The following is a 16,296-nucleotide window of genomic DNA, read 5'->3' as shown; positions in this document are numbered from 1 at the left end:
ATTGTGACTTAACTCCTTTCTAGCCCCCCTTGAATCCCGCCAGCCCCTCTCCGTTATAAAGAAAAGACTCCTTTACAATCTGCCTTTCACATCAACTGCTTGGTCATCACACAACCTGGGAGCACCAGTTTCAGAGGCCTCAGTGGCGTCGGGAGAGCTGGGGAAGAAGATGATCCTGCCAAATCCCACGCTGAAGTCAATGGACTTAGGGACTTCATAAAGCCTCCAGAACAAGCGTGCTGCACTTAGTGGGGGATGACATTAGGTTAGATAACAGCACAGCTGACCATTTCTCTACGAAAAAGGAAAGCAGTAACAGCGCCAAGAAATTGCTCTCCCTTTGAGATTAATTTCTCCACACGTTACTGCACACAGATATTACAGAATGGATTTAGTCGAGAGGCACTGATGAACTATCTTGTAAATGGCAAAACAATGCTCGGCAGCACAAGTTTAGTTAACTGCTTCCCTAAACCCCACTCTATTATATTCATGCATGCTAGAAGTGGCTCTACCTAACTACGTTTCCAAAGCATTTATCAAAGCATATGAGACCTAATGGCCATTCTATTTAATACGATGAACAGAGAAAGACTCTGATTTTAACTTTTTTTTTTTTTAGTGTGACAGTCAAAATACAGTCATTTCTGGAAGGTAAAAACTGAAAGCCTGTAATTCTTCACTGAATCAAAATTTCTAACATCAATGGATGTTTTCCTTGCTAACATAAAAGAAGAAATCTTGGAACTGTCTTTTTTTCATGCTTTGTAAAACGTGCTATGGAAGGAAAGATCATCTATGACAATCAGCCTACTAACAATCTCCTGAAGAAGAGAGCATCCCACGAGATCAGTGCTACATCTACGTATTAGTGCCTCAGGGAACAAATAGCTTACTTGCCTCAGTGCATGTATATATGTATGCATATCTTTCATTCCTCCTAGACGATCTGTTTTTGTACAAATAAAGAAAACCTTCACAACAGGACATAAGAGTTGTCACCCTGTTAAATCCTTTCCTTTATCCCCCACTGCGACAGAAACAGGCAGGTTCTCACAAACCTCCCTTCTGCTCGTCAGACAGCGAAGCAGAATCTGTCTGCTTGACTACCGCAGGCAACGAATTAACCGAGGCACCGAGCCACGAGACTCCATGCCTGTTACCAGATTTCTCATCATTTCTAATCTAAACATTATTAACAAACATAAATCTACCCGATCATTCAGCTATAGTATTTGACCCAGCCACCTTCCAGAGGAATGACTGCGCAAAATCTGTGTAATAGCAGTAATTTATTAATTAAGTTATTATCAGGTTACTATGATTAACCAATTGAAATTATGAGTCGGATTCTGCCCTAAGCACGTTCAGGCAAATGCCCATCAATATACATAATTAAAAAATAATTACTTTTGTTCTTTCTTCCCCCCCCCTACCATAAAATGTTCTTTGGAGATGTATTTGTTCTTTGGCAAGACAACAGAGCTGTATCTCCCTAGAACAAAGTGAGCTTTGCAGAATGCTTCACTTTTCTGTGTCCTTCTCTATCAATATTTAAGACCTTATAAATGGTTTTAAACAGCTGATTACTAAAATAACAAAATGGTATCATCGAATGCTGGGCTGGCATAGTTACAAAGTGAAAAAAAAAGTCTAGTATTTGCATCTCTTCCAACAGTAACACTCACTGCATAACCTATGATTTCATACTATGTAGTTATAAGATATGGATGCTAGTAGGTAGGTTTTAACAAAAAAGGAAAATAAGATCAAAATAATACATTAGTGCAACTAACCAGTGATTAGCAAGTCTTTGCTTTTACACTTCTAATTTGTTGGTGTTAAGAACTTGTAACGAGTTCAGCTTCCTAAACCACAGGGAAAAATAAGAAAAAAATTCTGAGCTATTTAGCCCCCACCTCTTGTGTCTGCTTGCCATCAGAGCAGCTACACTGCGTCTTTGATAAAAGCTTCTAGTTGAAGTTGAAAAAGAGTTTACTGGTATAGCAAGGGATCACATTTTCACAAGTTTTCAGTAAGTATGTATATACAGATCAAACCTCCAACTCCATCTTTCACTTCTGGAGTCAGAGTTCAGTCAACTATCCCAGAATAACTATAACTAAATTTGGAAAAGTATCAGTTCAGCTTGTCAAAAATTTTTACAGAGGCAAGTTTTCGAAGAATTCCAAACTTTTAAAGTAAGACTATTACATGTGTCACTTTGGTAGAGCAAAACAAAGGAAAAGGAACAGAAATAGAAATCTCAATACGGTTAAAATAGAATTTTAATTTTCTTATTCAATAAGACTAAAAATAATGCTACAGAAAAGTTTATTTGGAAGGGTTTTTTTTAAACAGCAACAAACTGGAAAGAGAAGAAAGGAGTGGCAGCAACCGTTCAGAACAACCACAGTCTGCGTATCTGTAGCTTCCTCTTCCTTACCTACCTAAGGTACGTACTTTTACGTACCTAAAGGATTTGATTTCAGAGCATAGTCTTTCCCCGAGTTACATATTTTGGATATTCTTTGCAATTATCCAACAACTTGATAAACAAAGTCCTACAAAATGAAGCAGTCATTGTGATTCCTATCAAGGTATGGCTGGTACACATCTAAATTTATTCCACACAGAATAATACATCTTGTCTTTATCCATCCAGTTAACTAGCAGTGTACCTATGTAACTCCAGCATTTCGGTTGCAGCTTGGGGAAGTTACTTGCAATAGTACACTTGGAGAAGAACTCGACGTCACACACTAGTAACAACTTACATCAAGAATTTAGCAGCTTGTAGATCTCAAAAGACACGCTTGCCAAATCGCTGTACAAATCATTTAACATTCTCTAAATTAGGCTGTATAAATTTTAATAGCATAGAAACCAAAAAGTTTAAAACTCCTTCAGTGTTGTTCCCATTCTGAAGTCAGTGTTTAGTGCTTTATGGTTAAGCAGTGCGCATACGTTCTTGGAAGGAGTTCCTTAGGTTTTGCCGAAGCAAACGACAGTTATTGTGGTAAATATAACGGATAACTTGCCTAGAATATTCTTTAAAGCAGGCGATAGATAAGATTATTTCTGCAATACCTTTCTGAAGATAATGCAGATAAAATAGCTAACAGGAAATTATCCTTCTATTCTCACGTTAAGGGAAAGAAAAGAAAAATCAGGCTTATCTGTGCAGACCCAACACGAATCCTACTGAGAAAGTTTCCAAAGCATACTCCTTTGTAGCGACGCATCCTCTCAAGACACACTGTAATCAATTCTTCCCTAAACAATTAGACCTGTTCCTTCTGCTTGCAGAATATAAACAAACACGTACATGGTTGCATACAAATGCATGCAAACACACACACGCTGCAGGACTACCACGTCCTTGTCCTTCAGCAGAAGATGACTTGGTCCTTGCCAAATTCAGGTACTAACCTGAGCAGTATTTGGAACACACAAAACCTCCCTGTGGGGGTATTACGAAAGTACTAAAATAACTGATTTTTGCATCAAGTGAGACTGAATATGGAAATAACTGGTATACAAAAGAGCATCCTTTTTTCCTCCCAAAACTTGCTCTTGAAAAAATTCTTCTTAAAAAAAAAACTTGCAAACATCAAGCAGCAGCTTTTTTGGGGTAGGGGCAGAGGAGGAGATTTAGATGTAGTTTCGGTTTTTTTCCTGGAAGGTGATGAGTTCTTTTGTGAAAGGACGAAGTGCAATCACAAGAATATCTCAAGACCACAGTCAGGAAGATTGTGACTACTTCTGTATTTAAAGCATATGAATATCTACTTTTCTGTATGTTTTTTATCACTTCGTTAATGTGGAAATCCAGCACGCAATAGCCCACTTTTTTAAATCACTGATGTCAAATATACTCTCTGACGAAATGGAAGTATTTGCTTTAGGACTATACTTATCCCCTTCACCCTTTTTGGGTCTTCACCTGTTGTCTACTCATTCAGAAAAAGAAATACGAAATAAAACATGTCATCTCTGGAATGCAGCATAAGTTTACGATAAAAATAAAGATCATATTATAGCCAGTCCATTCACATCAAAGAGCATCCTATAAACTTTAATTGCATTTTTTTTTATGTCAGACCCTGCCCATTAAATGCATCTGTCTACACTTTCATAAATGAGACTCATAAAAAGCCATTGCGCAGAAATGTTATTGCTGAAAGTTATGATTTATGACATGTTATTACTTCAATATATTCCATTTAGCATTATGAATACCATCTACACCTCATGAGTTGATAATGTGGCACCAATCACCAGCCTTAGGAACTGCTATCATATGGAAAAAACAACATTAGAAAATTTGGATTCCCACATACAACAGTAGCTTTGGCACTGAACCTTGTGCCATGTGTAAACTAAGGCTGACATTTATTTCGGGATGAAGGAGGATCTCTGGGGTGAAACAAAGAATGAACTAAATTAAGCTGTCATTTACACCCTCCACAACCTCACTGAAGTCCACTGGATTTCACACATTGTAATTCAGCACTAAATTTAGCCCAAAGCAGACATACACACCTACATTTTTAGCACTATTTTGAGACATTCAAAAAAGTTTCACTCTTTTACTCCCAGAATGCTTGGATTACTCATCCCATATTTAGAAATGCCTCTGTCTAGGAGGAACAGTAGTTTTCCTTGCTATTTCTGATGAGGCAAAAGCCAACAAATGCTAGTTGCTGGGTTTTTGTGGGTTTGTTTTTGATTTTTTTTCTCTTTTTTTTTTTTTTAAACTTATATGCACCAGTTCTGATACTAATGGCTTTGAATGAAAGGCCACAGAATCAGTAAAATGTGCCAGACTCATCTGGGAGAGGCACCTCTACTCACTAAAAAAATAACCAAACGCCCCATAGTTAATGCTTTCTGTTCTGTGTATACATATTACCTGTAAACACAATCACATATAAATTAAGGACAAATAGGTAATTTAGTTTAGGTACCAATATGCTAATAATGAGAAAAATTTACATGAAAGTACAGCTTTTACAAAGTTCTCTTAGAGGAGAATCACATTAATATCCCTAAGCTACCTAGAAGAGATACTGAATTTATGAAGACACAAACATATTTCAAGCTTAACCGACTTCAATCTGCGCTACAGGCTTCTTGCACTATAGCATTTCAAAGTGAGCATCTACCACACCTAAGTTTAAAGGAAACACTGAAGGAAAAATTAAGAGAACTCTTCAGAAACCATGACCCAAATCTGGACCACATCGCAAAGCAAGCTGCTGAAACTGTGGTAGGTGCATAGATGTTTCCATAAGCTTTGTCACAACAACAAAGCATCAAGAACATACATAACGTTGTTCTTCCATTTGTTCTTGTGGGAGAAGGAAAGAGATCCGTAAAAAAAAAAAGATAATCTATAAAAACTACTTGAACAGAGTATACTATACTCATTGATCAAAGAATGGAAAACAGCATATCTGTTTCTGTACAGTTTGTACAGTCACATAATATTTCTGCCACAGAGAATTTAACTGGTAATCCAACCAACTCGCACTGAAGTCAAGAGAAAGGCTATTTTACTTTGAACAGGTGCTCAGTTTTTTCATATTAAAATATGCAACTTCAGCAGGTGCTGATATCAGGTTTAAAACAGAAATTAACTTTTTTGTTAATGCTATTTCATAAAGTTTGTTTCCCTGTTATACGAGCTCATGGCAAACTGATGAGAACAGATATTACAACTCGGACTGCTAAAAGGTTCTATTTATTTATAATTACTTGTGTAAGTACTTCCTGAAGCAAGCTGAATTTTTTTCAATTTCAGATTTTCTTCTATTTTTCATTGTCACTATTAAGATGAAAGATGAGCAGCTTGATTTTATTCAATTTGAAGTTTAAGCACATCAATTAAGCCCTGCAGTAAAATGACTAATCAGACAGACAAAAATAATTACAACTCAAATCCAAACACAAACCGCCTAGGTTAGAAGTTGCACTTTGCGCTGAACCTCAGGGATTCAGAGGGGCAATGACTGTTGCAGCTGCTTTTAAGGTCAGAGCACTCAGCACACTTTGGCAGCTGAAGTGGCTGTTTCAGGCTCCAATCATGGTCCTCAAACACAAACTTACACCAAGCACTTGCACTTAGAAGGGAAGTTCTGCTGTTTGAATTAGGTGATGGATCAAGAACCGAGCTTTTCAGCGAGCACAGCTCAGGGCGAGTCGTTCTATTCACCAGCTTAACTGGTTCAAGAAGATAAGGAGCTATGGCACTAGCTACTACGTTCTGTATCTGCTTTGTACTGAAAGTCTAGTATAGGCTGATCAGTTTATAGACAGCTCAGATAACCTTTGGCTATAGCGAAAGTACCACTTACACCTGTTTAAATTCCCCTCAGAATCCTATATATTTGTTTATATAGCTCCAAGGTAACCTGTAATTAGCACAAACCCTATCAGCACAGCCACCAGCACGCTAACGTGGATTTAAAGAGAGTTCCTAGAAAAGTCACGGCCCTCACATAGTTAACTCCTCAAGATATCCACGCTCTTGTAAACAGAAGAAAGCCACAAGCAACCCCACCAAACATAGGCATGGAAACTGTTGTATCTCTGAGGTCTGGGAGCAAAATCAGGAAATACAATAAAGGAAGTTCAGCAACTGAACCTGTCTGAACCTGCTCTTAAAGGCAGTGATTAGACGTGAACATTGATAGAGCCAAACTTTTCTGAACTTCAACTGGCATGAAAAATATGAAATTTTCACTTATTTTTGACAACTGCTTAACTGAAAATTGTGTTTTTCCCAGGATACAAGAATGGAAGTATTGTGTCATACACTACTATGAGTAAAAGAAATCGATGTGTCAGTATTTAATTCTTCTGATTACTCGAGTTCTGAACAATTTCAAGAATCCACGATAATTGCACTTCATTGTCCCTGACAGCTTATTTATGATACATTTTTCTTGTTGGGGTTAAGAGAATAGAGCACAAAAATCAGCTGAACAACAAGCAAATGCCCTTGAATACACTGAAATTCCAAGAATTTAGGTGAGGTCAGTAAGCATTTTCTTACCAAGTAGTGGTGAAAACAGAAATCAGTTAATCCAGACCCCTCAAACGATCCCAGATACCAGAGGATACAGCTTCATAATTTGACCATAAAGGCAAGATGCAGACACTTGCAAAGGCAATGAGACTTAGTGAAAGAGCATTTTAGCACTCTGGGTGCAAAAACACCAAGGAAATACCCTGTAAAACACAACTGGTCTGTATCTGAAACACAGCGGGCTGAGTTTCAAATACTATCAGAATTCTTTAGAAAAAAAGGAGAATTATCTGGTCACCTAGAGAAAACAGAAACTACGAAACCCAAGCTTCTTTCCCAGCTGTGATAAATAAAACCACAAATAAAGAATATTGAAATAGTCTCTCAAATTATTTGCAAGAAGCTGGGCAACGCTATAAAGCAGCTGTTAGGTGCAGATCTCTTGATAGAGGTGTTACAAATATCTACCCAATAAAACAGATCAGTGCTTAAGAAGAGAACGGGCTATGGATTTGATCTTCTTTCCTCAGCATCCGCTGTGCTACTGGTTATCAAACGATCTTTCGTTGGGTTTTGTAGCCTTTGCGAATAGGTGCATCTTCTTTTTGCGGTCAAGCTACATCTGCTTGTATTCCGGACTACTGATGTTATCTTGATTCATCTGGTTTTAACAAATCAACGTACTAGACATGGAAGGACGCAGTGATGCTATCATTTCGTGTCGGTATAAGTATGGCAGATCCCTTTTATTTCCAGCTTTGATATTGATATCAAAGCAGGAATTCTTGTTACATAAGCAACACACTCACTCCAATTCAGTTTACACCTAGCTGTTAAAGCAGGGATGCTGGCTCAGAGCGTATCATACTTAAGGATCTTTAGAAGAAAACATGAAAAATAAAGAAATTAGACTTACTATTTTCTACATTACAAATAAATCGAGGAAAAAAGCAACAAAGCTATCAGTAAAAAAAGTTGCATCTCTAATGCTACATCTAAAATTTATGTTTAATCATAAACAGACCATGAAAAGAGAATAAGCAAGCCAGAAGAGCAACATACATAACTCTGAATATTTAGTGGTTTGATAATTCTTTGGGAAAGCATACCATTTCGCATTGCTACAAATTCAGAATAGCTTCTTAGAGCTAAGAGATATTCTGCTGCATGAGATATTTCAAGTATATTAAATACGGTTTTCTAAAATAGCTTCTCCAAGAATAAGAACCCAATAAATACATATAATAAACACAGAAGTCTCTAGCTCTTTAGAAGTTCTAAAACCACCAGCACATCCTTTGCTGTGTGCAGAAGTGTATATTTTATATGTATACACACACCCCACCTCCCCCATAAAGAAAATATTACGAAATTCAATGTGTTACAATCCAGAAAACTCTATAACTACTAATTGAGAATGCTTTGCTCTGTACATCTTCTAGAAGGCTGACCATTTCTACCTAGCTAATTATGTGTAATTATCCATAAGTACTTCCTTGTATCATTTTTTATATTCTAAAGAATTTATACAGGATATTTATGTCTCCCATGAAACAGAAGCAAAATTACTTACCTTTCTTCCTGCTAAAAGCACGATTCATGTTGAAAAATCTATCCCGTCAACAATGTTTCTGGGTTTGTTTTTTTCCCCCACTTTAACCTGCAGAGGGATACACATAAGAAAACAGAAAAGTCCACTATTACATTTGAAGTCAGCTGTTTATCTTCACATTAAAGACAAAGCAAATGATTTTAAGAATTCTGAAATAATTATGAGAAATAAAAGGGAGATGTGCTTTGCTGAGGAAGAAACTGCAGAATTTAGAAGATTTATGCTCAAATGCCCAATGATACTTCATACAGAAAGACATATCAAAACTTCCTGTGAAGCTCTTCGGAGTTTTCAGAGACACAGAGCAGCTGATATGACACATATACATGACGACAAATACTATACACAAATAGAACAGAAAGAAAGCTTTAAAATGCATGCTGATTGCAAGACTCCACAAAAAACGTTCAGTTCATATTTGCACTGCCCTGTTTTGTGTCATTTAGGCTGTCAGATTATTTCTAGCTATGCTTTCATCTTCACGTGGGTTTAACATAAAAAGACTCCTCTTTGCCCAGGGATTTAATACTGAAAAAAACTGCCTTCAACTGGTGCAACTACCTCCTTGCTCCCATTACATCAGACTGTACAGTAATTTCTGTATTTTCTTCACTTAGAAACACTGATACACTCTTAAACTCTTGATTCACAGTATTATTTTGGAATTTTTTTCTTTCATTTTTTTCGCTGCAAGATGTTGGTAAAATCCATCACATCCAACACTGTTCAAAACCCTCCCATTTTGCAGTATAGAGATTTTCCTTTTCCCACCCTATGCAAAGATATGCCCACCACTCCTTTCCATTCTGCTCAGATCTTCCAGCCAAAAGCTGCACCAGTGCCCTTTCTCTGCTCTCAAAGCAGTTCAGTCAAAGGAGGGGGGAAAAAATAAAAGTGGGGAGGGGAGTGTTTACAAGAAAAAAAAAAAAAATCAAAAAAGAAAAGCACTTGGTTTCAGATTATTTCTGAATTCCCAATTTCCACGTAGCCATTTGATATTTTTCAGATTCAAACATGCAGGCAATTACAGCTAAAAAAACACCTCCATTTTATTTTCAAACAATCACTGATGTGGCAGGGCTTCTTTTCCATACAACCCCGTAAGAGCAGGGGCATAATCCCTGCTCACCCACTCTACAGTGCAGTACGCTACACCTGCAACCAACCAACATTTGCTCTTTGAAGTCCATGTGCCGGATCGGTTCTGTTTTACACGTTTTACTGAGTATTTAAGAAGGGAGGATGCAATGAAATAAGGATATATATATACTTGCCACCTACTTTTGATACAAAGCCAAGAAACAACGCATTTGGTACGCTACAGAGTAGTTCTTAAGGGGAGCGCTGCAGAAGCCTTACATACACCCATGGCCATTCCTGCCGGCCGCCTTCACTATCACCAGTGCTACACGGAGAGCTGTGGATAAACAGGGCCCAGCGAGACCAGAAAACATCTGTGAGGGGTCTGAAGCCCTAGAAATTACTTCAGCAGCGGCCCTGGAAAGGGCAGTAGCGTTACTGCGGTAATTCCAGTGAGTAACAGCTCACCCACGAGGGAGTTTCACCAGAAACTGCCAACACACAAAGTAGTTCTCCTGGCAGAGAAGTCACAGAGCACGACTTTCAACAGTGTAAATGATGACATTCAATTCACATTAAATGAAGTACAAGCAGTGAAGAGAAGAACATTAGAATCTCAGCTCTTCAAGCAGCTGACAAATGTGTTTAGCTTAGAGGTTTACTTCCACAGGGAACATAGGCAGCCTACTATATACGCTTAGGATAGAAAAGCGATGGCAGAACTTTGTTCAGGACGCTCACCTTCTTCATGAACTATTTACAGCCAGTGAAGAAGGCAGTTTTGAGTAAAAAGAGTATGCTTTCCCTCGTACACACCTCTGGCAGTTGTCTTGCACAGCACTAGACCAGTCACTTCAGTTCTCCTCCGTGATGGGATCATAACATGTCCTTTTTCAGAACCCTTTTCTTTTTTTACTTGTGCATTCCGGTCCTTATCCAAGAGACTACCAAGTAACATATTTGAGATGGCTTACTGAGTAGTGGATCCCCTAAACAGAGACTATGCATGCACATCATGAGGCTGCTGGCTGGCCACATTTCTAGCCATCACCATTTAAGTACTTTGTTTAAAACACAGCGTAAGTACATGTTTTTTCCTCATGGACAAGGGTATTTACCATCAAAGTAATCTACAATAATGAAAGCCAAAATTTCTTGACTACTTAAAAGGACGGTATTTTGCAAAAACGTGTTCATAATTTCAATTCCAACAAAACATCAATAGAACAAAATACGGAAATGGCTTCGGCAACAACCAGTATTAAAACACTTCATCAGCGTTACTTCCACTTGCCACAGAAAATATTAAACAGGGAAAGAAACACCAGTAGCTACACGCAACTGCTTTTAAAAATCCTTCAAACTCTAATACGAGCAACTTCATCAACCTCTCAGATGCAGAAAAAGCAGATGGTTAGATTTTGCTATTTAAAAAAATCAATCCAAACACCACAAGGCTAATTTCAAATTCCTCAGTTGGGTTTGGGGCAAGAGGGTGATGTCAGACTATCACAAGCAGCACTCGTAAGTTTTTGATCAGGAGAAGAACAAAGTTACAGCTAGACTTTTTTGTGATATCTTTGCTTCCAATATTCCAACAGACAGGAAACCATTAGAAGCGAGCAAGCTGTTCTCTGATCACAAATGCTAGATGGGTCTTCTGGTAGAATATGACTTTGTTTCTGACAGTGCTCGACACACAAAGCCTCTGGAAGACAGTGAGCTGCAAAACAGCCTGTTAAAAGCTCGCAATGAAGGCAAAAGGAAGGTAAGTCAGAAAATCCCATTATGGTACAGGGAGCCCTGTGCAGAATGGGGAGTCCTTCCTACGACACCACTTGTTTAGAAAGCGTAAAGCAGTTGTAACCGTCAAAGGCATCAGCGAATCGGAATGTGGACCAAAACATTTCATTACTCATCACTTAGGAAGACACACCTACAGAAAGAATGTGGCTCCACCTTACTCCTAGGGGTTTTCTTCAGCTTTGTCCAGAAACCAAACCCTACTAGGAAATACAAACCTGCATGTGACTTCACAAAATGGTTAACTGACAACATACGAAGAATTCTGACAGGGATAAACCAGGGAAATCTGGAGTTCTATCAGGTTATTTCTTTTGGGGCAGAGAGAAAAGAGAGACAGAAAGAAAAGACAGAAAAGGCTTAGAAAATTATTTTATTAAACTAACAGTATTAAAAATATAAATAACAGCCAAACATCCTGGGCAGGGGGAACACACGGCATCGTCAGCCTGAGCAGTGATGTGGGCACGTGGCACGGGGAGTATTTAAGCTGCCGTATCAGACTGAAACAGTAACAGGGAAAGCAAACACCTTCACCTCCTTTTCCCTTTGCCTTCACCGTCATTAAGCCCTGACTTTTCATGGCCGGCTGCTTCTCACAGCAAGTAGCAAACTGTCAAATGGCAAGGGGTGCAACGACACCAGTGGATTTGGCGACCACGGTGTTTGCAGGCATTCGGACTGGTGAGCGGAAGGGTGATAAGGTTTGAAGCTGAAATCATCACCTCCGCAACTACATTTTAACACGAACCATCGTGTTGTTTGCTGTCTTCTCTGCTTTATGCAGCGAAGGAAGCCGAACAAAGCAAGCGAGTGGCAGCCTTCCAGCACCAGCAACCGCCGTCCGCCCTGGCTGCTGACACAACACCCAAGCTTCCACACAGGCATCTCGAAATGCCTGCGGGCTCCTTCGGCAACGCTGTGTTTTGATATGTTTCCTAAATTTAGAGCTGTCACCAACATGCCAAGAAAGGGGGTACTTAGGAAAGGGATGAAACAAAACCACCAGTGTAACTGGTCTCATTTGTCCCTTATTTCCTCTTAAAAATCAGGTATTCCTCAGGAGTTAGTTGGGATTCCCCCTCCAGCCAGTCCCTTCCAGCGGCAAAGGCTATAACAATTACCTGGACTGAACCTTTTTATTTTTGTACCTCTTCTTCATTCCACAAATAATTCTTCCAACAAAACTGCCCTAAAACCCCCAACCTGCACCCCATTCACTGTCTTTCACTGGGGAAAAAGAAAAAAAAACAAAAAAGAAAGTCCAATCTGTGCCTTCCCTCTCAAACACACACACAGTTTCCATACACAGCCAAATTTAGCTTCAGAAGACATGAAGACTCAGACCCCAGCCTTTCACGCATACTGGATAACACTTCTTGCAGAATGAAGCACAAAATGTCTTCAGCTCTGTTTTCAAAACGGCCACAGCACACAGGAATGTGTGATTCATTGACTTGCAATGAAACCTAGGCTTATAAAGTGACTTCTGAAGGTCAGATGAGAAACACTGGAATACAGCAACAGCTTTAAAATTCTTTTTCTGAGTTGGACCAAAACACCACGAAAATATTGTCCTGTGACATAACAAATGAAAAAATTACAATAATAAAGACTACATTAAGTGATACACAAGACCAAATAAACATCATCATATCATGAACCCTTTCCTTTTGTATGACAAGTAACCAAAACACTAACTTGCCACAACCCTTCCTCCTCTGAAACAGTCAAGTCATAAGAAAAAGATGTTGACACGTCAACGAACAAAATTCAGTGCAGGCCCAAACCTGTGGTCACGTATAGCCCTTCTTACTGTTCGGGAAGCAAGCAGTTCCACTCACCATTATGAAATCATTTGTGTCCTTTAAGTTTCTAAGTGATAACAGAACAGTCTACAGGACCATAAGCAACAGCAGCATTTAAATGACAGCACTATAAAAACTTGCAGGAAAAAAAACTCTTCAAGCTCCCCAAAACCAGCACAGCTCTATGGACTTCACCAAAATAGAACAACTTTCTGTCAGCTGAAGTTCTTAGCCTGTGCTTGGGCTTTATAATTGCACAGAAGCACACACGGAGTATAAAGGAAACCATTCAGTCACTTGGAAAGCTTTACTTTTAAGGGTTTATTAATCTCCGCATTTTCAAAAACATTAATTAGCCAGAACCAAGCTCTAGGCACACATTCAGGCTGGAGGCAAATCTGCAAAAGTCCGAGGTTAATTCTTGTAATTTTTCACATGTGCAGAGGAGGGGGGAAACTGGTCAAGAACTGGTTCTCCACCCAACGCTCTCATTTCCCCACTACCCAAGCACTCCTTGCTGTTGAGACGATGATGTTCTCCCTGGGGCAGAGCTCCGAGAACAGCTCCGGCGACTGGCAGCCTGCAACGCCACCAGAGACGTCCCCGGGGCTCATCCAGCACCAGCAAAGAGAAGACACAAGTGCTGTGGCAAATCCTGAAACAGCTAGAAACCGCAGCCCTAAAATACAGCTCACCTTCCAGCACGCTGCTCAGTCTCCTGTGAAAGGGATGGGCAGGAATGCCTTCATCCAAAGGCAAAACACCTCACTCTGGTCTGACAGAGATCCCAGCCCTGTTCTCCCCAAGCTCCTCCTGAAACCAGCTGGAAGGTACAAAAGAACCACACATGCGCTATTTTTTTTTTCTTTATTTTTCACAACCAGTATAAACCTAGTCCCATTGTGACAAGTGGTTTTTCCCCCCACAGCAAAAAGTCTTTCAGACTGCTGTTAAAGCACTTCTCATACAGCTGATCTGCCAAAGCTAGAGCAGTATTCACAGAAGCTCTGAGGACAAGCAGACAGTAGCGTTTTGCTATAAATATCAACATCAAACAGAGGCCAGTAACCAGAAAATCTATATGAAATTAATGCATTTCTTACCCATTTTCAGAAAGTTCAGAAAAGTGGCTTTTTACTCTCCCAATTCCTAAAAATAACCTGCTCTTTTCAGTAAGAAAAAGAAAATACAGATGAGTAACAGGTGACAAGGGGACATCACTGAGTCATCTGACAGAAAAAACTCCTTAGGCAAGGGTACCACTGATTTCTGTTCTACAGCAAGAAGAAATGTCAACATCAAGAAATATATCAAGAATAAATTTCCTTATTAAAGTAGAACTCTGAAGAAAATGTGTTTAAAACTGCTGCAACACCAATAAATCCTCAGACAAGTTGTGAACGGCACAATCTTAAGAAAAAACAGAGAAAACCAAAATTCACTTGTTTCACAAAAACAGTTCTCTAGATCTGGTTATTAAAGCATCATAAAATCTATTTAATTTTTAAAATATTGTATTTTTCAGCATATTTGTTTTTAAACAATTTTTTTGTATTATGCTTATCAAGGATTATGCTGATGCTTATTAGTGGATTACACTACTCACGGAACAAACTGAAGTTTACACTGTACAAACAAAAGGAGTAATTTTTCAGAACAGGAATATTCCCTTCTTCGCAAACTTCTTGTATTTTGCAAGAAAAAAATTGATACTCATTTTGTTCACAATGATAGAATAATCGTAACAGGATACAAGAGGAGCTTCCTTGTTCCTCAAATCCTCAAGCGCCTGTGCCTAGTGAAACGTGGGGAAGGATTTCAGTCGTGTCAGCCCAATTTTTACTCTGCTGTATAAGAACTTAGAGATGTGTCAGATGCTGAGAGCCAGCAGAAATGCTTTACACACGTTCTCTCTCAAAGAACTCTGCTTCCAAACGACAGACAGACAACAAACTCCTTGCTCGCTTGCTTGACAAGAGGGTCTGTATTTGACACCCCATTATCCATTTGATCACCTATATGGAATCTAAACAAGATCTCTGCCTGTCCCATGGCTTTCAGATGGATGATGGAGGGCCTGGGGAGCCTAGTTAGTGTATGGTCTTTAACAGCGACAGAGTGGGATTCAGTGATTGGGTCCAACTATGAACAGGTAAACACAGAACAGCTCTCAAAAATCAAACAGTTCTAGTAGCAGGGATACTGACTCTCAAGCTTCTTGACTCGCGGCATGAGTAAAAAAAAAAACACTTCAGACGCAGCCCTTGCTTGAATGTATATAGATAGTGAAAAGGAAAGATATGTCCTCACACCAAGTATGGTTACTTCTATGTTGGCATCATCCTTTCTCCTCTGGAAGAGCTGATTGGTCCATACACAATCTAGAGCAGCTATGTATTTACTTACTGGCAAACTATTTTCAAACCCTCCATTGCATTGGGTGGGGCGGAGAAAAAAAAAAAGAGTATTTTAAATATTTGGCCAAACTTGGAAAGTGCATTAGACATACCATTGTGTTCACACGCTCAACAGCGCTCTACGTGCTTCCCTCAGAGCACATTAAACTTACCTGAGGTTCAAAAGCTGATTACTGATGTCCAAAAGATGACTAAGAAGTGAAAACCCCAGATGTCTGTTTAGACAGAAGCAACCAGAAAATTTCTGGGTAGATACCAGGGAACAACCAGGAGGAGAAGAGTGAGGAGAAACATGTCTGCGTCTCCCCCGACACACCCTTCCCCATACCATATTGTCTTTGCTCCTGTACAGACTTCACAGTACACATTAGATGTTTCCTCTGCTGCAGTCCTCCCTCCTTCCAGGAGCTCAACAGGCTTGCTCCAACGTATTTATAAATGCAAAATGAAACAAAGAAATAATCACCCCTTCCCCATGGCTCTGAACTGTGACACTACAAACGGTTTTGTAATTCATTGAAGTCATAGCTTGGGGGTTTTTTA

The 16,296-nt window shown here is 39.2% G+C and overlaps 1 protein-coding gene across 5 annotated transcripts in view; it reads right to left on the bottom strand.

The window, feature by feature from the left end:
- Positions 1-16,296, bottom strand: part of GULP1 (GULP PTB domain containing engulfment adaptor 1) — a 161,261-nt gene that overhangs the window by 73,562 nt on the left and 71,403 nt on the right. For all 5 annotated transcript variants that reach the window (XM_075430683.1, XM_075430680.1, XM_075430682.1 and 2 more), the window contains one exon: positions 8,607-8,693. In XM_075430683.1, coding sequence (XP_075286798.1) covers positions 8,607-8,634 — 28 coding nt within the window. In that variant the 5' untranslated portion in view covers positions 8,635-8,693. The remainder of the gene's footprint in view (positions 1-8,606; positions 8,694-16,296) is intronic.

Source organism: Opisthocomus hoazin, chromosome 9 (genome assembly GCF_030867145.1).
Source record: "Opisthocomus hoazin isolate bOpiHoa1 chromosome 9, bOpiHoa1.hap1, whole genome shotgun sequence".
In the NCBI taxonomy this organism is placed as follows: Eukaryota; Metazoa; Chordata; class Aves; order Opisthocomiformes; family Opisthocomidae; genus Opisthocomus; species Opisthocomus hoazin.
This window is presented reverse-complemented; position numbering and strand designations above follow the sequence as displayed.